Genomic DNA, 25,255 nt, shown 5'->3' with positions numbered 1-25,255 from the left:
GAGGCAGCAGGATGCTTGGACAAGCATCTCCTGTGCTCCTTCACCACCCTACCTGCGCAGCACCCCAGCCCTGCTGCTGCCACGGGCACCTGAGCCACGTGTGGGGGGACTCGCCACCCACTTGGGCTCCTCACTCCGCAGTCGGTGCCTCCACTCCCTTGTTCTCACAGCAGCGAGCACAGCATGCCCAGGGGTCTTTGGAACAGGACATGAGTGTTAGGGAGTTCCCATTTCTTTAATGCCCTCTGTGGCCCATTCAACTCCTGTAAAATACATTGATGGCTCAGGGAGCAGGGACTGAAGCCCAGGACTTTCTCAAAGTCGCAGGCATTTCTGACAAGCATGTCAAGAGTCATTGAGCACATAGCTTTGCCTGGAGAGCATCCACTCCAATTTTTTCTGACACTGACTGTGTTTAATGCAGACAGCTTACTGTGGTGGGATTGCGGGCACAGTAGCAGTCTCCCTTAAATGTCAGAAGTGTACTTATTTCTCACCCACTGCTTCCTATTTTCACAAAGGTGTTTTTTTTTTTTTTTAATGGGTGGGTGAGAGAGCAGAGATGACGAAACCAAAGAAAGCCATTTCAGCCATGTCTGCTGCATCTTCTCTTTCAGATGCTCAGATCAAGAGCCTGCTAATACCACATGTTGCGGCAAACCAAAGATTGGGGCTATTTTACCATCAAAGGATCATTTGCAGCGCACAGCATGCTTTTAGAGACCCTCCCTTCCTAGCAAGCTCTACTATGTGGATCCCGCTGTCACATTCTCTGTTTCCCCTGTCACCACCTTCAGAGATCACCAAGATGATACATGCTGGAAGACAGCAGCAAATGGGGCTGTGCGTGTAGCACGTCATGATGTCTGCAGGGTCTGTGTTCTGCTGGCTTCCTATTGCTCAAGCGACACACAATATTAACAGGGCTTTTGAAATAATAGTGGGACAATTTGTTGTAGGTAGACATTTAAGTCACAGAATCTATTTTGCTAGAAGGCCTAGAGCCAGAATTTAGGCAAGGTTGAGCTCTCCTAAAATACAGGGCAAGGACAGCTGGGCGGGAAAGGAGGACATAAAAGACAGACAAATCCGACACCCCTTTTGTCCTCCTGCCTCCCTATCCCCCCCTTCACCCAGCCTGCAAGATGCACACACTGTTTTCAGCAGCCTTATGTCATTGGAACAGGAGGGAATATTTTCAAATGGAAACACCTTCCACATCCTTTATCAGAGAATCAGTCCCCTTTGCCAAAAACAAAATGAGTCACAGTTCCACAGACAGAAAAAGAGGATTTGCTCAGAAGAACCCCTGCCATCCCCACCTCGCGCCCAAAGGAGAGGTGGGAGCTCTTATTAACGACACACGCTATTATTCTAAAGTTTATGTTGACAGCAAAGAGAATCAGCCAGCAGCTGAAAGTTTGTATCAGCAGAATTAAGGACAAAAGGATAACCTGCTTGAAATATACCAAAGAAAGAAGGACTTGAACAATGATCCAGATCTAATACTTGACAGAAAATAAAATTTTAAAACAACCATAAGCACGAACCACTGCGTAGGAGAGGTTCTCATCAGGTTCTGGACAGAGTCAGACATGTGTCTGTCTGAAAGTAATTAACAAGTATTTCCTATTACACTAGCGACCAGTGGAAATGCTAAAAAGCAACTATTGAAAGCCTACAGGGCTGCATAAATTACACCCAGGAACAATTGAAGAAGTTGAGAATTATTTGCATTCAAAAAAAAAGGATTCAAAACATTAGCCCGAGATATTAACAGCTTCAGCAACCTTTTGCAGTCCCAGGCTAAATAAAATGTGCGTGCCAACAGAGCCAGGAGAGGCAACTACTGAGAACCCAGTAAGGATCAGCCACAGCTGGCAGAAGAGATGGCACCCATTGACGCTTACTGATGGGTACAGTGGAAAGAGTAACTGAGAGCACCCTCCAGGACAAGGCTTCTGATTTTCCACCAGGATTGTCCTCAACACAGTGCTATTTCAAAACCTTTATCACAGATCCAGAGAAACCCAAGCAAAATATTATGCCAGCAATATTTGCAGTTTAAAATAACTAGGAAGAGATCCTGAGTAACAATGAGGACGACAATTCAATCAGAAGAAAAGCAGTCTAGAAACAAAGACTGCAGATCAAACTCTTTAGATAGAAAATAACATCCTAGAAAGAACAGTTCTGAAACTCATAGAAAAGCTACCCAGCTGGACACGAGCTTCCAGCAGGGAAAGCCCACGGGCTCCCATAGGAGCTACAGACGGTCCCAGAACCCACATTGCAAGTTTACATTCAGCTTCAGAGAGGCTCAGGAAGAAGTTGCCGTAACTGCCAGACAGCACAGGCGTTCAATTTGGTCCATACAAGAGAAGATGGGCAGGGAGGGACGGTGTGTGAAAAACCCATATAAAAAGGGGCAGTTTCCAGCAGCAGAGGGCTCTTGAATCTCACAGAAAAAACCTTCCCAGGGAGCCACTAACTGGGAACCAAAGCTGAAGAAGTTTGTGCAAAAAAGACATGGATTTTCAACTGAACGTTGGAATGGATGCTTGTGAGAATTGCCTCCAAAGGTAGCAGCATTTCTATCCACTGAAGCCTTTGAGGGGAGTGGAAGACACCAGAACTCACCCAGCCTTTGCAGTTAGCACTGACACCTTAGTGTAATTTCTTTATTACATTTTTTTTTAACAGTTCAGTTTCCTAGACAATGGTGATGCTTTTCATTTCCTCAACAACTGCTCACTTTGCTAGAAGCATTTACAGCACATGCAAAGCCATGTCAGTGCCACCATCTCACAAGGGAGACATTCACATATTCACACTCAAGAGCAGGTTTCAAAATCCATTTCTAACGGTTCTGGCCTGGCATTGCAGTGCTTAATATGGCCTTCTTCCAGTGAGCAAGGCACTTTGTTCTCTCCTTCACCATGATGATCTCAACAAGCAGGCAGCAGCCCTGGGTTCAGCAGAAGAGATATAGGGCTCTAACCTGAGGCAGGAGGGTATCCAAGCAAGGAAGGAGCCAAAGCAGCTGAGAGAAAAAAAGAGGAAGAATTGAAAGTAGCAGAGTAAGATTTTATTTCTTTCATGTCTGTAATAAGAGCAAGGAAATGAGGTATAGTGGTTATGAGGTAATGGGATCTATTGTTTGAACATCCAAGAAAGAAAGAAGCAGGTCATTTCATAACATACAATAGATTAGTCATGGGAGAAAAATGGAACAAGGTGGTGTGGCTGCTCAGAGGTTGCGAGGAAGAGCACAGTGAACATGCAGACGTTGGTTTCCCAGTGACGGTCAAGAATTGCATTCACAAGCCCTTCAGCAGGATCCATGCCCTGCCCCAGGCTGCCAGCATAAAGCCAGCCTTGACCCTGGAAAACGCCAGCTGGCTCTACTGGCCAACGTGGCCTAGTTGGTATTTGACAGTTTTATTCCTTCTTGGGAACAGCCGTTCTCAGCCTATAAAAACAAACAACAAAAATAAACCCCAAAACCAACCAAACAAAAATACCCAACAACACCCCCTGCCCCACTGAGATCTACCCCAAGACACTGAGTTCCACCAGGATCACACCTGAGCTCCGTGTTACTGAGCAAATTCAGGCCCTCTAGCATCAGTTTGGCATACAGAGAGCCCCACACCAGATGCGCCCATCTCGTTACACAAGCACCCTGACACCAGTAACCCACATCAGCCAACTTACCGAAACTCTGAGGGACCTTCAGCTGACTTTCCTGGGATTTAACTTTGAACTATAGGTGGTTTCACAGGCAATGCACACAACCTTGACATTTCAGCAGTAACCATGCCAAATTATGACTAATAGAAGATACTCATTAGCTGCTTTATTTTTCTGGGAAAAAAAATCACAGGCAAGAATTCTTGTTTGCTGTGAGTTCACAGAGGGCTCAGCAGCTGGATGTAGGCTCTAGCCACCACATCTAACAAAAAAACCCCCAAGCCTCAAGATGGCAAACATTTCTTTTCCCTTTCTAGGTCCACAAAGTGCAGAGTTAACTTCATCTCCATTCCCTACCAAAAGCCATACCTCTAATCTATGATTTCATCAGTGACTCTAATGAAAAGCAGCATGGGCAAGACCAGTTGCAGCTCCCAGCCCACACGTCCAACATGAGAGACAGCAGCAAGGCTCCAGAAAGCTTCTTTTAAAATTACTACTCTTAAATTGGAGAAGGGATACGTGAGAGATTCACGAGTTTCACTATCCTTTCCTAACACGTTTTACCTAAACCAGCTCTCAGAACACTAATTCTTCTCAATCTGTTACAAACCCCAGTAATGTCTTCAGCAGTCCCTGATGCTGTTTGACACTCAGGGTTTCCAGGAGATGAGACACACACTGCTTGATGCCTACCCACAGCACTTTGTGGTCAGGGCTCTACACTTTAATTGTTCCAAATGAAGTGGAACATGTTTGTACCTTAATAAGTGAAGCATGCTAAGCTGTTCCATGTTGTTTCATCTCACACTAACTTGGCAAAAGCAGAAGCCACACAAAGACACCTTATACTCGAGTTCTCTACTTACCAATACCACACAGCTGGTAGAGTTTGCATATTTTAAAAATATTGGATTTCCACTCTGATGCTTAACGTATATAACCTAAATATCTTATTTTGGCAAACATGGCTAGTAATTCACTTATACAATGCATATGTTTGTGGCTATCCATCCTCCCATGGAAATCTTCATGTTGCTTAAATATTTTTTGACCTTGGGCTCAAGGCCCACCCAAGGACTGCAAGGATGCAGTCATCACTACTGCATATGCATGCTGGCTTCTTGGTATTTTACACGAACAACTATCCAACCTTTTTATACAATAGCACAAGATTGACTAGGCCCTCCCTTTAAGTATCTGTACCACCACAGGAATTCATCAAGATTGATAAACTGCCTTCATTAGAAATTATCTCTACATAAAGATTATGACTGATTTAAGAGGGACTTGATTTCACCAAAGAATCAAATTTTGAAAGCTAGAGTCACTGTGACATTAATAACACTGGAAGTAAAAAATGACTCAAGAGCCCACATGAAAGGAAAACATTAAGCAACAAGAACTTGACATTAAGAGCCTTTTTTCTAAAAAAAAAAAGTGGTTAGAAATAATTAAAAGGAGCAAGGCAGCAGCAGGCGGAAGCTGTGGTTCGATCTCCAGTCTACTGCCAGAACACTCTATAATAGAGTTTGCCAGAAGCACTATCAGTTCCGTAGGTTCCTTCAGATGCTGGTTTTCTCAGTGGCTGAAGTATAACCTATGCTTTGATTGGAAAGTTTAGACTTAGACATAGTTGAAATGGTTAGGTAACATACTTAAGAGAATATGGAAGTCACTCCTTGGCTGACACGCACCAGCAGTGACTCCATGATAGATGTGCTTTATTCACAGGAGTCATTGCTGCCAACAGCCATCTCCACTGACCCAGCAGGAAAAAACTAGGCAGACGTTTTTCACCATATAACCGAAGTTTCTGTTAGCCAGATACTTAAAATACTAGAAAAGTCTGCACAGTGCACAATACTTTTGCTCCCTATCACACCAGCTGAATTCACACAAGCTCCTGTTGACTCAGAGCCCTGAGGCAGCATTTCTTCAGAACAGCAAGTAGCTTCCAGGAAAGTGAACCTACACAGCCCATGCCATCACTTAGTCTTTACATTGATTTTGGGGTACACCTTCAGAAGTGGGAATGCCATGAGGCATTCTCAAAACAGTCTTGAAACATGGGAGCATGAGTGAGAAGTTTCTGGCCCTCTGGTATCTACCATCTATGGCATCTGCCACATCTCCAGTGTGAATCTGAAGCCAAGTGGCCTCAAGCCATGTTCTCAAAACAGAGCTCTGCTCTGTCCATTTAGGATATGCATTATTCCCATGGCATGTTTCCCATGGGTTCATTACGTGACAAGCTTTATTGGTGATATTTTTCCACAAAATGCAGCAACTCCTTAGATCTAAGTCATGCCCAATTTTGAAAATGCCTAGAGAGAACAGGCTATTAAAGGACTGTTTTAGAAGGCATTTAGTTTCACACCTGAAATTATTAACTTGGAAGTTTGAACACATGCTTGGAATTTAAACATGCGCAACCTACTCAGACTTACCAACATCTAAGGTATAAAAAGGATCATATCAGCAGAAGAGCATCAGCAAAAAGAGATTTCAGTCCAAGGCTAAGTATCACCTTCCCAAGAGAGAATGGGGATGTATACATGAACACTTTTAAACAAACACAATACACTCCTCTCGCATGAGGAAGCGCTGAGGAGTGCTGCCAATTCCTCAACTGTAATTTCCAAGTGATCTTCAAGGATTGCTCACCAGTGCTGTGGGGTAATCCAGTCTAGGAAGCAAATGTACACAGGACAAAGTAAGAAGTTGTCCCTTACAGCAAAACAGGAAAGGACGAGGAAGAAAGCTTCTGGCCATCCACAGAACCACTGCTTCCAGGAAAGGCAACCCTCCTTGCCCCAGAGCCATATGCTCCCAGTGTATAGTTGATAAATATTTATGACCACCACCATCTTTGGTTTAACTTCAGTTTCATAACCAAATTTGCTTTCATCCAATGGTTACATGCCAGCTAGAATGAAGCAAAAATAAACCCCCATTAGACATATATTTGTTGCCTGTGTATTGCATCACGACTCAGTTGGTCTCATTTTACACCTATCAGCATATTCTAGGTCAGTCTTTGGTTTATAGCCAGATAGTGAAGATGGGCTGTTCTAAGAATTCAGCCATATCCAGCTTCAGCTGATTCTTACCGATGAGAAGAACAGCTTAGTGATTGCCAGGGCAGTAAAGGAAAGCACGCTTCCTACAAAAGAAGGCAGCCAGTAAATAAAAACCCCCACACCACCAAGAAACCACCCACCCCAAAAACATCCCACCCTCCCAGCAAAACCCACATTCAACTGCTTTTTAAATCATAGCCCTATGATGAAGCAAAGTCTTGCAACACTCAAGTGAGAAATTAGTGTTTGGGAGGTCTCATTTGACAAGAGAAGTAGATGCCAGACAGCAGGTGAATTTGGCACTTGGCTGCATGCAGCACTGCTATGCTTGCTAGAAATAAGTTAGGGGGAAGGGACCAGTAAGGGGCAAACTTCAAGCTGAAAACTCTGGCTTGAAATTATAAAGGACTATCTAACATTTTCTTTTAATGGCCTTTTATATCCTTCATAAACCTTAGCTCTGAGTACGAAGAGGTAATTTCATGCAGCCATTCTCACAGAAAGCTGCCACTTCTAAGGATCCCCCAGGTCAAGACGTGAACTGACACCTGCTGGAAACTTTTCTAGCAGTTTTACATGGCCACAATTCCTGAACTTTGAGACAAAGCACCACTCAACCTTCAGCTTCCTCTCCCCATCCCACCCCTTTCTTTTTTTAAAATAGACAAACATATCTAGGCTGACAAGTTTATGAACTCCTTATTATGGCCCAAAGGACCCCAGCCCTACTCCTAGACTGACATTTGAAGAGTAGTCCTTCTCAAAGAATTTAAGCCACAAGTTTCATTTTCAAAGGAAAAATGCCAGTAAATTAAAGACAAAGTGTTCAGATTTATTTGGAAATTCACAGTTTCTAATGGCACTACAGCTCTGTAGTTACATACTCTTGTTCCACAACATTGTATGCTGCACTCAGGTGGTATGTATTTTCCTCATCCAGATTTGAAACCCTTCTGAATTCATGTTCAACATGTCTGGTTCATGTGCTCTGACTGGCTAATTGTGCAGATCAACTCCAAAAGTACATCACCTTAAAGTATTCATAAACTAACGAGAAAGCAGCAAAAAAAACCCAAAGGCTTTAAATAAGTCACATTACATACAATACCCAGGAAAGGCATTAGATCTGTTAAAAAGGGTACCACTAAAAGTGCTCAATAAGTTAACTTATTTTTTACAACGTGAACCTGTAACACCTGTCAAAAGGAATAACCTTTTGTTCCACTCACTCAGATACACACTCAACATTTTAGCAATCACACATCCTATAGTATCCAAATATACAATCACAGTCAAAATAAAAAACACTTGGATATGAAAATACCAACCATACAAACACTGCACATTTGTTAGCCAATACAAAAGCAAACGTTACGGAAATACCCACTTCGAACCAGCCTGACTGGTCAGACTTCAAGGCTTTGCAAACTCAACACATCCAGAGCTGGCTCGGAGAACGGCCCAGCTGCACCAGCTCACCCTCACATCCTTCAGCTGAGCTTTTTCCTGAACTCTCAGCACAGAAGCAGTGAGCATTCCTCATTCACTTCCTTCAGAGAACTACAGCAGGCAATTTAGATAACAAATGCATTCATCAGCCTAAGATCCTATCGTACACAGGAAATCCTAAAGAGCAACTGTCATTCATTTAGTACATCAGACTACAGCTCTGATTTGTAACTGAAGGTGGAAATAAACATGATTACCACCTCCAGTGAGATATTTTCCTCAACTGAGTTTGCAAAACCAGAATCTAGTCAGGCAAGTCCATCTATTAGTATTTTTACAGTATCCAGTCCACATTACTGAGTCCAGCTGAAGGCCAACACATGTCCCTTTACAGCACTGTAGTGTTGCATCTTCAAAAAAAGCTAGAGAAATTACAAAATAAATCAAATGACAAACAATTGTATCTCCCCTCTTCCAGTGGCATTATAAATAGACAAAAGGCACATAAATATGGGAAGGTGCAAGAAATAGGAACAAAGCTAAAGGAAGAGGATTAGGCTTTTATCCCTATTCCACCCAACAAACTGGGTTTCAAAAAATCTCTGCCCCAGGAACTGTGAAAAAAAACCTTTATAAAACGAACCCTGCCCTCCCTCCCCCCAAGCTGTTCTCATAGGAAATTATCAGCCTTGTAAAGCTGCAGCTTATAGCCAAGATTGACACAATCCCATCTATTTAAAAAGGCAGAAACCAAATTTCTGAATACTTTCCAATTAGTTGAGCTCTTCGTCTCCCACTATCCTCCCACAGAATACCACAGACTGTTCTCAAATGAACAAACACTCTCCTGTTTGAGAAGTTCAGCTAGTTTTAGATGTGTCCAGAAACTGCCGTGACACCAAGTGTTCCCACTGTTATATCTTTGTTTCCTTTGATTATGTCATGCAGGCTTGGCATTGACCCTGACTTAGTCTGTATTAAAGTTTTTATGAGCTTCCCTTGGTCTGAAACTTTAGACCGTCTTCGTTTTATAGCCCTCTTCTCAGTTTTTGTCTTTTGGGTCTGTCCATTGCACAGACTTGTACATGCTGAAATGCCACAAAAATAGGACTCCTCAGACTGCGATGATGTTTCGGAGCTTCCTTCCGATGGAGGACCCTTATACGAAGAGTGATAAACTTCCCCAATGTTAGAGAAGTCCCTCTGGTTTGTGAACGGCTTCCTTCCTTTAATTTCCCCGTTGGCTATTGGATGCAGAGGCTCTGTTGCTGGCTTAATAGTCTCTATTTTTTCACTTTTGTATTTACAACGCTTTTTCTGAAACCACAAGCAAGAAGAGAAACAGTTAGGTTCTGGAAGGAAAGCAGAGCATAAAAACCGAGCCTAGGAGCCGGCGCAGGGAAGAGCAGCTGAGCCATGCACCACCTGCAGGCAGAAACATGCTCATCTCAGTCTGCCCTTCCCACAGCCACTGTACCTTCTTCTCTGGGGAAAACTTCAGGGGTTCTACAATGTACAGGTCCTCTGGATCTACTGTAAGAGAGGGAACATAAATTTAGCAGTCCTGACACTGCCAGCTCTAGAGCAACGTAATTATCAATAAATAGTGTGACAAAATATTCCACTTATGGCACACATTTTTGCTCCCATTACAGGTTAATGGAGGTACAACACATGAACACTGAAAGTGAAGTCAACAGAGGAATTCCCCTATGCTGCCATGGCAGCTGTCAGTGATATACACTTGAAAACACTTGACATCCTGATAGATTAGGCCATCAGACAGGTGCAAAGAACATCTTTTAGGGAAAAGGAACAACAGTCAGCAAAAGTTAGCTTCTACAAAAACAAAACCAATATAATAGTGTTTAAGGTGCAGCCTGCCCATGACAGGACAGATACTAGAAGTGTGTGTACCTATCAAGGACACAGATGTTCAGACTGACATGAGACCAGCCTGGCATTCCTCCATCAGGGCTTTGTAAATCATTCTTCCATGCCAAAGCAGGAGAGAATTTGGAAAAAGTGTGGTTTTGCAAAAAAGTAGTCTATGCCTTACCTAGTCTCTATTGCAACATGTTCCTAATTCAACTCACGAGTTTTCATGCAGTTTTATTCACAGTACAAAAACCCATGAAGCAAGTTTGCTGCACCCAGAAAAGCAGTGTCAGCTGCATACTTGGTAGTTACTATAATCTGCAATGCTTTTGGTTTTGCATGTTGATGATGGCCTAAAAAATCAAAATTCAGTTGTCCCAAATGTAACATGAATATTGAAAAGACCAGATCATTTCTCATACCCAAGCCAACATAAACAGTCTAAATTTTCTTACTACAGTTGATAAATTTGGATCCTAAATATCTGCCAAGGTTCAAAGACAGGCTATCAGGACTTGAGAAGGATGGCATTCAGACTGCCCATGTCTGGCATTAAAAAAAATTTTTTAGAAAAGCCACTTTCTGCAAGCTTCATAGCTTTGTAGACCTGAATGCCTGCATGGATTGCTACTAACTGCAAGAAAACATCTGTAGAGTAAAACTATAGCAAAGACTACATTTCATATTTTAGCATACTTGAGCACAGTTCTGGGAGTATCTGGTAATTTGTTCATGAACCACCTTGTCCGACAGAATGTATACGTAAACTACTATAATCCAGTGTACTTTGATATTAACCTGCAATTCCATTTTCATACACTTGCAGTAACACACACATTGTACAGCACTGATACAGTAACATGAGAGACTAGATGTACAGTATGTGAATAATACCTTCTTTACCAGCTAGCTGAAAAGACTGCGATCTGACCAGTGGAAGAGAAGTTCTTCTTTTCAAATTCATATCATCGTAGGAGGAAAAACACCTAGGAAACAAAATCCACAAAGCTTTTTTAAAAACATTTTTCTCAGGACTTTGTCATATGCATTTTACATTAAGAAACATCTTTGGCAGAAGGACAAAATTGTTTGCTGAGGTGCCCAAGAAAGTCTGGCAAAAAGACACAGTACTGTATTTGTAACAAGCTATCAAGGCATGCTAAGTGGAGTAGCCCCAAAATGCTCCTAGGAGAGCGTTACTACAGAGCAGTAACGGCTCTTTGCTATCAATTTTGAGTCTGCAGAAAGAAGACTCAGAATTAAAGCAGATGTGCCAGTCCCAGCAGATTTAGGAAATATCACTAAAAGCTGCAAGAACAATTACGTTTCAAACATAAATACATTACCTTTTGGGGCTAGGGTAGTGATTACTTTTGGGAATTTTTGAGAGGTAATCTTCACAGAACTGAGAAGTGCTTCTGCACCGCTGCACACAAAGCACCAAGCCCAGAATGACACAGAGAACCAGCGAAATCACAAGGTAGGTCTGCCGATCAGAAACCTGGAAGAATTTGATACAGTTGTTAAAGAATAATTTAATGATACTACTATTCTTGTGTTTTAAATATTAAATTCTTTAAGAGAACATAATAGACTTATCTCAAGTCTCTTTCCTTCAATTTCACTAAACATTCGTTCAAATTTGAGTACTTTTGCAGAGGTTTGATGCAGTCTATTGGTTACACAGCATTCAAGGACTGAAGGCTGAAAACCACTAGCTGGTAACACAGGACAAGATTTCACTGACTATGGTACTACCATAACTTAAAGCAGCAGCCACCCCTTGCAAAGAGCATTCAAACCTATCTGAAAGTAATATACTTTCCATAAGAAAGTGTACTAAAAGTAACTTCTGTTTTACAGTTGGCATGCATGTAATACTATCTCAATTTTGTGAGATAGTGATGCTTTCCATCAGCTGACGTTCCAGTACTTCACAGAATACCATTATATTCACTTGATTTTGTCTTTCTGAATAGTCTTCCATTTCACAACCTAGCAGAAGCATTTTTTTGAGTATGTTCATTTCTGAAGATTGACAGGTGAAGCTTACTGGAATTACATGGAAGTTGAAATCCAAGGGTATTTTGCAGATAATGTTTAAAAAATTAATTGCACAGTTTTTCTATAAAAATCTCTATCTTAAACACACTAAGAGATCTTAGAAGTCACACAGAAACTTTAGAAAAGACAAGGTACACAACTTCCTATTTTGTAACAGGCAAACGTCTCAGACTAATAGACTCAGGTAACCAGAGCTGAGTTCAGGGAAAGCCATGTGTTCAAATTCCAGGATACTCATCTAACATACCCTGATATCACCTGTCAAATCCTGGTTAAAACCACAGCACTCATGAACAGGAGCTTAGCCAGCCAGGCACCAAAGAAGGAGTCTAAGTGTTAGAAAACAGCTCAAGAGATGTCTTCACCAACATGCACAAGAAAAGGATCATGTTTATGGTACTGCTTGAAACCCCAAGCTGGATAACGTAAGCATTTCACAGAACATGTTCCTAATGCTGTTGCCAGGAAAGATCACAATAACCAGAGGGGAGACGAGAAGGTTGTCCTAGTCACATGAGCCTGCCGTTCAGTAGCTAAGAGCACAGCCCTCCACATACTCATCTGTTCTTACGGCCCACTTCCAACAGTGGCCAGTATGGTCTTGCACACTAAACCTCCTATGGCAACAGTCTGTTAATATTTCAGTGGACAATGTAAGTGCTGGACACTGCAAGCCATCCCATTTTACCGAAGTTGTGTAACAAAGCCATGCAATACAGCTGGTTATATAACACAGCAAGTGCCAGAGTAGTTCTTGAAGCATGAACTTTACCATTCCCTCTGACAGGTCAAACTTTCTATACGTGCGACAAATCCCATTACTGCCACATCAAAGTCAGTGGTTAGTCTTCTAATTTCATTAAGAATCATTTCACAGAATGGTATCAATTCCAATGCACTACAGGAAGGCTGAGATATTAAGCTATTCTAAGTTTTATCATTAGTTCAGACTACAACCATGGGGCTAGTCAAGTTGTAGTAAAAAACACTACCAATCTTGCTCTGTTCAAAACAGCTCAAGCTACTCAAACTTTCCTCCTCCCCTCCCTTGGCCAGCTGCTAAAGTAGGCTGAAAGCAACACTACAGACAACTTGTCAAATGAAAAGCTTCATTTAAAGACTCCAGGCCTCTTCAAATTAAGATATGTTTACGCAGCTGTTTCCTTTGAGTTCTCATGCCATATTGCTGAATTATAATTACCTCACATTTTAACTCCGCCACAGTTGTTGACAGATTAGAAACTAGCTGTGTCATGTTGGTGAGCTGTGCTTGTAACAGCTGGATTGCTTCTGTTTGTCGCTGATCCTGTATTAAAGAGAGTCATGGCCATGATATTTAGTTGTCAGGTTCCCACTATGATATACTCTCACATGTACCAAAGTAGCATTCTATCTGACACAGCCAGGCATTTTGTAGCTACACAACCTATTCAGCATTGTTTTCAACACAACTTTTGTAACATTTGAAACATCAAACTTTTTACTTATCAAATAACGTTTTGTAATATTATGCCAAAGGCATTTCATTACAGTGACTTCTGCTATCTTCATTAAAGGCAGATTAAGTAGCCAGCTCCACGCAATGACTATCAGGAATTTAAGTACTGCCATGTTACAAAATACACATGCAGATGACCAGGCAGAGCTCAAGTCTAAGGGCTGACGCACAGCTTCTGTTCTGGGATCAGGTAGCCAGCCACTTAATGACAGGAGCCCAAGACAGCCAGGAACAAGTCCTTTGCGCTTATCTCCTTCCCAGAAAGGGCCCTAACAGGATTCTTAATCCTATGAGAAATTACAAGAGGTGAGCAGAGTATTAGGGAGGTTAACCAAGAGGAGCACCTCAAACTGACCAGCATTTGATACTATTAAAAAAAACAAAAGCAGAAAAGAGCATGCATATGATCTCAGGGAAGTTGCAATTTTCTTCACTGTTGATGGCATGAGCAAACTACAGGCCTGGGACTGCACTTTGCAAATTTTCAGACAATTTGAGATTAAGTCTGCTATGCCACATGCATAGTGATTATTCAGCACTGCTGGCAGCACTGTATTTCACAGCTGCTCAGGAAAGCAAGGATGGCAGAGCAGGGAAACCTCCTTCAGCTCCCACTTCCTTAAATCACATTTTAAGGAATGAACTAAAGCTTTTGTTACATGCACTACACTTCTAAATGCAAATTCGGCATAAGCCATTACTGTGCCCCTCTCCCTTTCTAAAGACTAGTATCTTCAGCAGCATCAGGACAATTGTCTATCTATACTTTAAATCAGAGATAAAAAACAAACCAAGTTAAAAAAATGTTTTCAGCACAGCTACAACCAAGAAACAAGAGTTGGAAATGACCTGGCTAACTTTTTCATTGACAAAGACATTTAAGAGTTTTAGCCACTACAGTTGACAACTGATTTTTTTCTTCAAACACAAAAATCAGGAAACAGAGCTGGAAATTACTTTATTTTAAAATGACTGTGAACATCTCTAAAAATATTAGAGAAAAAATTGGAAACATGGAAGGGATGCTTTTCAAAGGCAGATATGCAGCTAAAAAAATATTCAGTTGAAAGAATTTCTGCACCCCCTTGCAACTCTTTAAAAGTAAACTTTCCTAATTAGGAAAACACTTAAGTACTCCAACAAATTGTACCTGCTCTTCTGCTATTCTTGAGGTGTTCTGAAGTTTTATTATTGTTTTATTGAAAGCCTTCTGCATTTCTTCCATTTGCTTTCGGTACCTAAAACAAAAGAACATAAAGGTCTGAAATTCTAGTTCATGTAACTCCTCAGCACTAAACTTGTCTTCAGAAAACACAACTATGCCAGCAGAAAACTTCTCTTTGCCCCAAAAAATTCTATTTAAACATGAAGTGGTATTTCCTTTTAAGTTTCACACATAAAACAGAGATGTGTCTCTTTATAGGTTTTTTTGTGGGGTTTTTTTCCCAAGGTTAGTCAAATCTATTTCAATACCTTAGAGCTTAGCACCAATTTACTGGAATTCACTATGGAGAATTCTCTGCAAAGACTGACTGCCAAGACAGACAACACAACAGTAAACATAAAGAGCCACTTGCTTGGAACCAATTCTGAAATGGGTACGTTTCCTGATTCTCCTGTGGCTAAGGAGCATAACAGATAAACACTAATATACATATATCCCTCACAGAAGTTCTTGGTTCCCTCTCCAACAGGAGTTATTACAGATAACATGGTAATTTCAGTGGAAACAATCAATTCAGTAAAGAAGGCATTGTAGGTCTGTGTCATTCAGTTTAACAGCCACAGGAAGACGTGCCCTTTTGTTGAAAGCATTATGGACAGGATTAGTGCTTACATCCTGGCAACACTTTAACCTTTTAAAAATCCCACAGCAGTATTCCTCAAAACAAACTAAATGTGATTTTATCTGAAATACAGAAAGGGAACCCCTGCCACCTGCAGACATCTAGGTCTCCAGTAGCTGCCTAGGATTAGGTACTTTTTTCAGTTTTCCGTAAGGCTTTATGCTGCGATTCACATTATACTCCTCTTCCACTGTACCACTTTCTGTATGTGTATGTTCTTTTGTATAGTTGGCTAAAATCTTGTTTACATAGGGTAGACTTACCAGTCTTTCTCAGACTTACCTCTGACTAAGTTCTTCTAAATAACGGCTGCTGAGAGACATGTTTACTTCTAGGGCTTTTATGCGATTATTAAGGCGCATGAAGACGGACTCCTTTTGATTAGATCCATGAACAAGATTTCCATTAGCATAGCCTAGATCTGTTGAATTCTGCAATTCAGCATAGAAGTCTGTAGCTGTTCTCTGTGGTCCCCCAGCGACTGGAATTGCCATTAAAGCTTCTTCAGATGCCTGATCATCCTCCTTTGTTTCGGCAGATACAGAAGGCTCAACAGGAGGCAAAACAGGTTTCTGCACTTCTGGGGTGCTTTCCTTTCCTTCCCCAGCATCACTGCCTAACATGCCCACTGTATATTCAGGCTGCACAACAGTCTCTGCAGGCTTTAAAATCACTGGAGTAGCAATAGTCTCTCTTGTGCTCATCTCCTTTACCTCAGTGGGTGCACTGGTCTCGGAAGCTACATAGTTTTCCTCTACAACAGAGCTCTCAGCCTTTTCTGTTTCTGCACTGATCTCAGGTATATCCACCTGGGGAGTCACCCTTGGTGCTACCAGGTCCGCATCTTCTTTTGCAGGCTCCAACACCATATCTGTTGTTGGCAATGGCTTAACTTCAGAAGTAACTTCTAAGAGGATGGATTGAGAGACAGTTTGAGGATGGCTTGGCTCCAGTTCAATTGAATCTGTGGTCTCGTTACTCATCTCCTCATGGACCACACTGCTGAAGTCAACTGCAACAGCAGATCCAGACGGTCTCTCAACTTTGCTGTCTAATTGCTCAGGCAGAGGCTCATCTATTGACGTATGTATAGATTCAGTCAGAACTGCCTGTGGCTGCTGAACATCAGCAGAGTAACCCTGCCCCTGTTTACCTTCAGTTTTACTACGCTGCCGATGCATGGCTACTGCAACTGAACACCATTTAAACAGATATTCTGAAAAGGTGGAAATACAACATATTGTTGCCATGTCATAACAATACTTCTCTGTCTCAAGTTCAAACCATGCCAATGCTTCTTCTTCCTGATCATCACTGGGCAGCAAGGTTACCGTTGACTGACTTGTATCTTCTTCATACTCTTGTACTAGCTGAACAATAGGACCTTCTTTTGTCAAATCCACAATTAATTGCTCTTTATCTATCTGTGGAATATCTGTAGTAACAAGTCTACAATAAAAGAGTTAAAGACAGGATGTTACTTCAACAGTTTTACATGCCTGCTCTGGAAGACTGCAAAAGTAGGATCTTTTAGAAAATTAGCAAAGCTTATTTCAGTGACCAAAGGCCAGTTTGGATACAGTCAGAAATTCTGTAAGTTAGTATTTTCTCTGGTGTTTTTCAATCCCAATTTGCAAACAAGTTAATTCAACCATTGCTTCTGAAACAGCAAGCCTTCTCAATCAGATATTGCCCCTTCCCTTACCCCTGAAAAAAGTCACCAGTTCAAATACCACTAAGTTCTTACACAGCAAGCATCTTATTCTTCTGCTGCAATATTCAAATGCAAATACAAGAATCACAGCCTTTCCACTGACCTTCCTCAGTCTCTCAGAGTGCTAGGAAACCATAAAACCACTAACTGTAACACAGGTCATGTCTTAAAATTTAAGAGCTACAGTCTCAGCTTTAAGTGTCCAAGTCAATTCTAAACAATTGTAATCAACTGAAAAAAACCCATGGAATATCTATATACAACTCCTCCTCCCAACCTAATTCCATATCTTTGCATACATATTTTCATCAAGGAAAGCCTAGCAAAAAAATACAGCTTCTAAACCAGAATTTTTGTCAACACAATTTAACTGAAGTTTCAGCAATACAACTTACATTCCTAATTAGTCTCCCTTGCAGGAGAAAACCTGCAAAACCTGAAAGAACATTAAGTCAGTTTCTACCCAAGAAATCTGCAACAGCCAAGAGCAGCAAAACACTCCTCCTACTTCTTTTGAACAAAGTAATACAAACAATTGAGAAAGTTAGTGATGCATTTTGACATTTAGTCACATGTTAAAAGAATCCATATCATAATGGAAATAGCTATAAACAGTAACTAAAGCAATAAATTTCCCTGGTCAGTGCATTACCATACTACAGATTTCACCAAATACTTGCCTTTTTACTTGTTTAAGGCAGTGTGCTATATCTGGGCATTCTACTACCAAAGACTGGAGACTAGTGCATGTTAGTCTCTGCTAGGGACACACTGAAAAAAAAAAACCCACACAACACCAATCACTTACTCTGGTGAAGGAACAGGAGTTGGTTCAGGCAGTCTTGGTGCAGCTGTTGAAGATGCAGGGGTGGCAGTGACATTTTCAGACACACTTTTGTTCCCTGCTGTAGTAAGGATTAAAAATGTGAACGTAAGAATTTGAGAACTGTTTATTTTCAATGAATTTTGGGGTGGTGGGTTTTTTTCCAGATTATTAGCTGCACTACCAAATAAAAGTGCTACCGACAGTTTATGTATAAGATGTTATGGACAGTCTCAAAATATTTCCTGGAAGAAGCAGCACTTTAAGACTTTACAACCAAAGCTGGGTAATACAGAGAGTAAAGATGTCCAAATATAGCTGAACAAACATCTGTTAACTTTGTATCAGTTCCGTCCTCAGCAATTAGGTGTCTTTGTTCTACTTTTCAGTCAGTAAGGTAAGAATTCTATGGCACTAATCAGATATGCCATAAAAGGTGAAAAAAGGTCATTTAAACATAGATCATCCAACACCTCACAAAAATTAAACAAAATAACAAAGAGAAATTAAAACTTTCCAGAATGCTTTTAATCTTAAAAAAATACCTTCAGCTTCAGACAACTCTTCAGTTTTGGCTCCAAGCATATTAGCAGCAATATTCACCATACTTAGGATAGCATCTAAAAGAGAAAACAACTACTCAAAGAGGAGATACTCAGAGGACCCAGATATTAGTACCACTGAGCAATCTGCTGTTTTGTAACACTTGCTTGAAACAAATAGCAGCATAAGGACATAAAGAAATCCCGTTGTTCTATTACACGGGATGCATCTATTGCTTTTAAAAGATACATTTATAAGCTAGGAACCTCTGTTTTAAAACCCGTATCTAACCTTTACCAGCTAGACCTTCTAACACCAGTGAAGTACTCACTGATCATTAGTCCACTGAAACCAAGGAACAGTAAGACAAACAGAAGAATATCTAAGCATGGAATTTTTTCTGACAATCTGAGCATGTGAGGAAGGTCCCAAGCCAGAATGTTAGAGTTTGAACACTCAAACAGAGGAGCTCTAACAAAGACAGGTTGGATCATTTGTCATAATAGCACTAAAAAAGTGAGTCAAGAAATGTCTGCTAAATGAGCAAGACATGTTCTGCCTTTGAACACAGGATGTCCACAGCACGACAACACAGAAAACTACAGATTCATTCAAATCAAGCTGGACTCTCTGTCATTTTGCATACCTCCCTCCTTAATCCCAAAACTTGCTTTTGGCTCTGATACTGCTGCAACATAACAATTCTAAATATTTTAAGATTTGGTGAAGAAAATCTACACTTTACAATCTGTTACTTGAATGCAATCTAGATCAGTCAAGGCAACTGGAAGAAAACCCTAACAAATATCCACAGATCTGGCTTAGATCTATGGGGTTTTTTAAGGATCTGTTAAGTACCAGTTTTAAGAACAGGTTTTTTTCCCCAAAAATTCACAGAAGTAAATGCAAAGAGGGTCTGCTCTATATCAGCACATATATTAGATACAGCTAACTCTTTGGTCTTGATATTGAAAACAAACATCATTGCCAGGCTTATTTAGCAGATTAGGAACACAGAAAGAGCACCTTATTGTAAACACATAAAAGTTGGCCCAATTTTGCCCATTTTTTCCACACCCACCAACATACACTTATACTGTAGGTCACAGATAAGTTCATAAAGTTAGAGAGGCATTTTAGTAGTAATGACAAATTTCTTAGATTCCAGGAAGCTCTGTTCAGGACCTTGGTTTTGCCTTGCCTCCAAAACACATCAGAAACCACATTCCTGAATGACATTACTTCTGGGGTTGTATTCTTTGAGAAGTTGTGATAAACAAAAGATGTTAAACTTGAAGTATGAATGGCTGCTTATTATTGATGGAGAAGCAGAAAAAGAGGGAGAATTAAGAGTTGGTATAGAAGCCTGCCAGTAGGAGAATGCTAGGAGGAAGAACAGCGAGCTACCCTTACAGGTTAGACTAGCACAAGAGACCAAATGTCTGAGGCCCACTACCTCCTACTCAGAGGACCCTCTTCCTCAGTGTGTATCAGTCCAAGACAAACAATGCAAAATGGAAGTCCATCACATTTGTCCAAGCATGCACATATAAAAAACCACCACAAAAAACCAACACCCACAAACTCAGTATTCCTTCAGAAAAGGAACACTGACTACCCTGCCAGAGATTAAAGGTCTCAATAACAAGATCCACCAGCCACAACTAAATAATCACTGCAATGTTTCAGTGCTCAGCTGTCTTTCTAAAGCACTATCAATAATAGGTGTTCCAAATTTTTTCATCATAGCTTTAGTACTCTAAAAACACAGTAGAAAACCGATTGCATTTTTCAGACAGTGAACAAAAAAACTTGCAATACTCCACTTGCACATAGAACATGTGAATATGCCTCATCAAGACAGCTTGAAGATATAAACTTTCAAAGTCAGAAATAAGAGATAAGCAGTGTCAGGGAAGAAGTACTGCTTTCTCTCATCTATAAGAAGCTAACATTTAGAAATAAACTGCCTTTCCTCTATCTATTTCCCCTTTGAAAACTTAACTAAGCTGTGCAATATTCCTAGCCATGACCTTTTTGCTCCTGACAACTACATTCTAGGCAATAGTAGCAAAGAACTCTGCAGCTCTGATCTACTATGGGATGAAAGGAAAGCCTAAGACCAAACAGCATTCATTTGAGTGCAAATCTACACTACAGTAACAAATCTTCACTAACTGGGACACAAGGAAGAGTGGTACAGTGTAAGAGCTCTTTAGAAGAAATTGTGTGGCAGCTAATACTTTCCTAAATAATTCAGCAGTTAAGAATACCATTAAAACTCAATATTCAAGTATTCTTAGCCAAACAAACCCCACACCTGGAAGTTTCCCAATGGAAAAGTGACAAGAAACAGTCAAGAACCATTAGGACTCTCAAAAAAAATATACAGCTCTTATGAAGAATATAGAGGCTACAATATTTACATAGAGCCTTCTCAGAACAGTGTTTTTCATGACTTCCTTTCAAGCTCTACAAAGTAAATCTTTATATTGCCTCTTATTTATAAGGCACCTTAATTAAGCACAGATTTCCAAGTTCTGAATAATTAAGGTTCTACAGCACTTTAGTACTGGTTATTTATAGCCCTATGTAATATTCATATTATTTAAGTGCTCAGGATCCTGAAGCACAGAAAGCAAAGTTTCCAACTAATACAGATCCTTAGAACTGGAAAAGTTCTTTTTTTAGAACACTTTAAGAATGATACCCCAACTTCAAACTGTTACTATTTATTCCTATGCAATTAAATAGCAATCACAATAAATTGTTTCAGCAGAAAAATATGAAAGTTGCAGCTGTTGCATGACAAAATGACATTCCACTTTCAATTAGCTCATTTTGTTTCAGCACAGCAATAATTGTCCTAATAAATCATACTCACTTGTAGCAGAACCAAGGAGATTTTTTGAAGATTTTTCTTCCCCTGTATTGTAATCCAATAGATAATCTAGGTATAAAGAAGAACACTTATGACTATCAAAATTAAACGTGTTATGGGCAAAGAAAATAAACCTCAAGATTTAACATATCATTCAAGTATGTCAGCTTGACAGTGTGAAAATAAAATTACAGAAATAAAGTTAAAGGTCAGAAATTACATACCAAAATACCAACCTCCAAGCAATGAGAAAACCAAAGCGATTCAGGGTTCAAGCTTCAGTTTCCCCAGGATTCATGACATAGATTCAGCAAACAGCTCATTGAGCTTTGTATAGGGTTTTTCCCCCCCTCCTCCTCATGACAGCTGGAGCTAGGCATTTTCATATTTTTTTTATTTAAACACAAAGTCTGCAAGCCAAAATAAGCACCTTCCCAGTTGCTTGCAGCATTGATCATACAAACAAGCCTAGGAAATGGACTACAGACACTAAGAATAAAGCTGTATCATGTGAGCTCTCTTGATTATTTTAGTTATCCTTTACTACTGTCAGCACATGAAGAAATTAATGCCTAGCCTGCCAAGTGAAACAGAGCTTATTACTAGCATTTTAAAGTAACCCTCCAAGTAGTTACAACACATTGTTTAAAACTTAAAAAGGTTGTTAGATAAGCCCAGAAACCTAAAATACTGTCCACAAGACTAAAAGTAAGTTTAGCAGTCAAATCACTTATCAGATGCAGGAAACGATGAGCCACCAGACTAGCACAAGACATGTCTGAATGGCTAAAAATGCAGAAATTATTTGCTTACCATAATCTTCATCAAAGAGCTCCTGTCGTTCAGACTGATACTGAGAATCAGCTATTTCTTCATACTCTTCAACCATACTAGTACCAAATACCCTATGAACAAAGTTTTGAAATAAAACCCCAATATTAGTCTATTAGTCATGTAGTTACTTTGATAATTGATAATTCAATTAGCAATATTAACCTTATATAATATGTACCAAATAAATTAGATAAGCAATAGTTGCCTTCAGTTAACCAAGATTAAGCAGCAGGTATGCTTATTTTCTCAAACTTGTATCCACAAAGTCCACTGCAAGCTTTCAAGTGCTATACCAAAACAAGATCCTGTTTTTAGTTCTAGTAATTCCAAAGAGACTTTTCCTCCTTTTAAACTTGAACTCATATCTAGCTTTCCTCATCTTAAGCTCTCCACGAGCTCTTTACGCCTCCTCTTCAGCTTCAATTTGACTAACTTTAGGAGTATCTTATGATACTTGCATACAATATTGTTTGACCTGCTCTGCCAAAATAAAAATCAAATCAATTCAATTTAAATCAGTCTTGTCAATGGAAAATATGGTTTGGCTTATTACACTAGAGTTCCCAGGTTCAAATCCTGACGCAAATTTGACAGGAGAATTAAAATTGTTTTTGAGGAGCAGCGCAGAGGCTGATTATTCTCTGAACTACACACAGTTGTTCTGATTTAGATATTCCAAGCACTACTAACTGTGTGTACCCGGGGTGCCATGCAACACAGCAGCATCCCAAAAGCACTCACCACACCTGCTCTTTTTAGTTCACCACTTGTTCCTTGTTTTGCTTGGTCAGCCTTGAAATGCTCATGTCCTCGTGTAAGACTGCTCATGCTCCTGTTTCCTAACACCTCCTCTGCAAATATAAACTATTCTTTTCATACTGGAGAATCGAATCGAAAGATTCAAAGCTTCTTTAATCAGATGTGAAGCATGCTACGCAGCAGGTAAATTCGGTAACTACTTCAATTCACAATATTTGCAAATAACTTAAACTGAAAACTAGAATTTGTTGCCCAACTATTATTAAAACACACTAATCCTCACTGCAAGGAGGTAGAAAGACAGAGCAAAACACTTAAGATATTACCTTATAAGACTTAAAGGACAAAAATGTTCTGATCCAAAGTGCGATATCAACTCCACCTGAAGAATAAAAGGTACTTAAAATAAAAGTCCAAAGACCCACAGAGTCAAGAGTTCATTTAACATATACATCCAATCTTGAAATTGCAACTTTTGTTTACTTAAGGGATTTGTAGATTGCCCATAACAGAAAAGATTGAAAGATTTGTTCTTGCCATGCATTAAAGTCCTGAGTCACAGTAGAGAATACCCCAAGCCCCATGCATTCATCATTCGAAAAGAAGAGGTTGCTAACCTTTATGTACTTGATGAACATCTGAAGCAAGAGAAAGGAAAAGAGAAAAAAAAAAAGATGTCAGTACAAAGGCCGAACACATGCCACAAGCAACTACAGTTTTGTTGGTTTTAATTCAGTACTATAAATGCCTAAGATGACAAGTTATGAAAGAAAGTTGCAATACTACTTCATCTTCCTTAGGTAGCAAGATTTCATTCAGCCCTCGTACCTTTCAGATAGAAGTTTAACATGCAACAAGTGTTTTATTAATGATCTTAAGTTATTCAATTTTTTTAGGCAGCATGATTGCAGACAGAATAGTGAAGTGTGTTAAATTTACTAAGTGTGGGTTTTTTTCCCTTAAAGAGCACAGATTACAGAAAGCAACTCAAAAGGAAAAAAAAAACCTTCATAGCATGCATTCTATGTACTACTGCTACTCAAGTTCCATATAGCATGCTTTAATTTACAGAAACACTATTGGAAGAAAACTTGTAGAGCATCTGATGATACATTTGGAAGCTTGAGTCATCTGTGTATTTCTAGTGAGAACTTGACTACAAACTGGTATTTAATCTGAATTTGCAAGTGTAGAATGCATTTATTATACCACTATGTAGACACTACCAATGAAGGGCTGTAATGATCTGCGAGTGAGATCAAGATAACTATTCCCATAAAAGCACTCTAACAAAAAAATTTCCATTATTTTTGATACAAGTTCATTAAGCCACTTAAAAAAAAAAATCAAACTTTTTGAAAAAAGTTTTGGAATCTTCTTCTGTAGACTAGGCACGCTTAGAACTTGCTTACTTTTTGTGCTATGAAGTAAAAACATTACAAGAACAATCCTTTGAAAATTTTACCATGCTATGTTATTCAAGGCAAAACACTCTATCCAACAAGGGATTAAGTGTTGAGGCACCTAGTGTTATTCTGGAACTTCAGTGACAAGCAAGACTCCAGCTACCTTAAGGCATTAATTCAGCCAGAACACAGAATTAAAAATAAATGAAATCTTTATCCCGTGACTCATGCAGAATTTCTAGGTAGAGAAGTTAGATAACTGTCATTCATAGTTACTTCTTCATGAAAGCACAAATCATTATTCAGTACCACAGACCAAATTTTTTTTTTTGGCAGCACCGTAATTGGAAGATAACGCATCACTGGAGAGGACCTAAAAGGTCTATATTTTATTTGAATTTAAACCTCCACTACCTCCCAATATTTTCACAAAAGCTTGTATCCCGCTCCAAGTACCACATTATTTATGGAATTTTATTCTGAGCCTCCTGAGTAAAGATAGCTTGCTGCAAGTTATTTTGAAGGTGGAGAGATCACGGCAAGTGCAGTAAGCCTAAATAATTTGCATGAGTCACAGTTATGATTGAATAACTGCAAAACTGCACTTCTGAGTCTATTGATGAGAACCAGAATTCAAATGCTTACTCTTGCATATTCACTTAACACACTTAAATACAGCACAGAATTATCAAGTACACATATTCTAATCTGTGCTTCAGGGAGAGAGTCTGTGTATGTGTGCATATATATATAAAGCAGGTACAGCCAAGAGACAAAATAGGT

At 39.9% G+C, this 25,255-nt stretch overlaps 1 protein-coding gene across 6 annotated transcripts in view; it reads right to left on the bottom strand.

The window, feature by feature from the left end:
* Window positions 1-7,587: 7,587 nt before the first annotated feature.
* Window positions 7,588-25,255, bottom strand: part of SUCO (SUN domain containing ossification factor) — a 42,684-nt gene continuing 25,016 nt past the window's right edge. For 3 of the 6 annotated variants that reach the window (XM_049809299.1, XM_049809304.1, XM_049809303.1), the window contains 13 exons: window positions 23,684-23,704; window positions 23,393-23,448; window positions 22,287-22,378; window positions 21,477-21,542; window positions 18,595-18,669; window positions 18,035-18,131; window positions 15,795-16,961; window positions 14,816-14,903; window positions 13,369-13,473; window positions 11,450-11,604; window positions 10,998-11,089; window positions 9,703-9,758; window positions 7,588-9,542 (listed from right to left, as the gene is read on the bottom strand). In XM_049809299.1, coding sequence (XP_049665256.1) covers window positions 9,096-9,542; window positions 9,703-9,758; window positions 10,998-11,089; window positions 11,450-11,604; window positions 13,369-13,473; window positions 14,816-14,903; window positions 15,795-16,961; window positions 18,035-18,131; window positions 18,595-18,669; window positions 21,477-21,542; window positions 22,287-22,378; window positions 23,393-23,448; window positions 23,684-23,704 — 2,517 coding nt within the window. In that variant the 3' untranslated portion in view covers window positions 7,588-9,095. The remainder of the gene's footprint in view (window positions 9,543-9,702; window positions 9,759-10,997; window positions 11,090-11,449; window positions 11,605-13,368; window positions 13,474-14,815; window positions 14,904-15,794; window positions 16,962-18,034; window positions 18,132-18,594; window positions 18,670-21,476; window positions 21,543-22,286; window positions 22,379-23,392; window positions 23,449-23,683; window positions 23,705-25,255) is intronic. The other 3 variants (XM_049809300.1, XM_049809302.1, XM_049809301.1) reach the window with 3 other exon arrangements.

The sequence above is a fragment of the Accipiter gentilis genome, chromosome 8 (genome assembly GCF_929443795.1).
Source record: "Accipiter gentilis chromosome 8, bAccGen1.1, whole genome shotgun sequence".
Taxonomy (NCBI): Eukaryota; Metazoa; Chordata; class Aves; order Accipitriformes; family Accipitridae; genus Astur; species Astur gentilis.
This window is presented reverse-complemented; position numbering and strand designations above follow the sequence as displayed.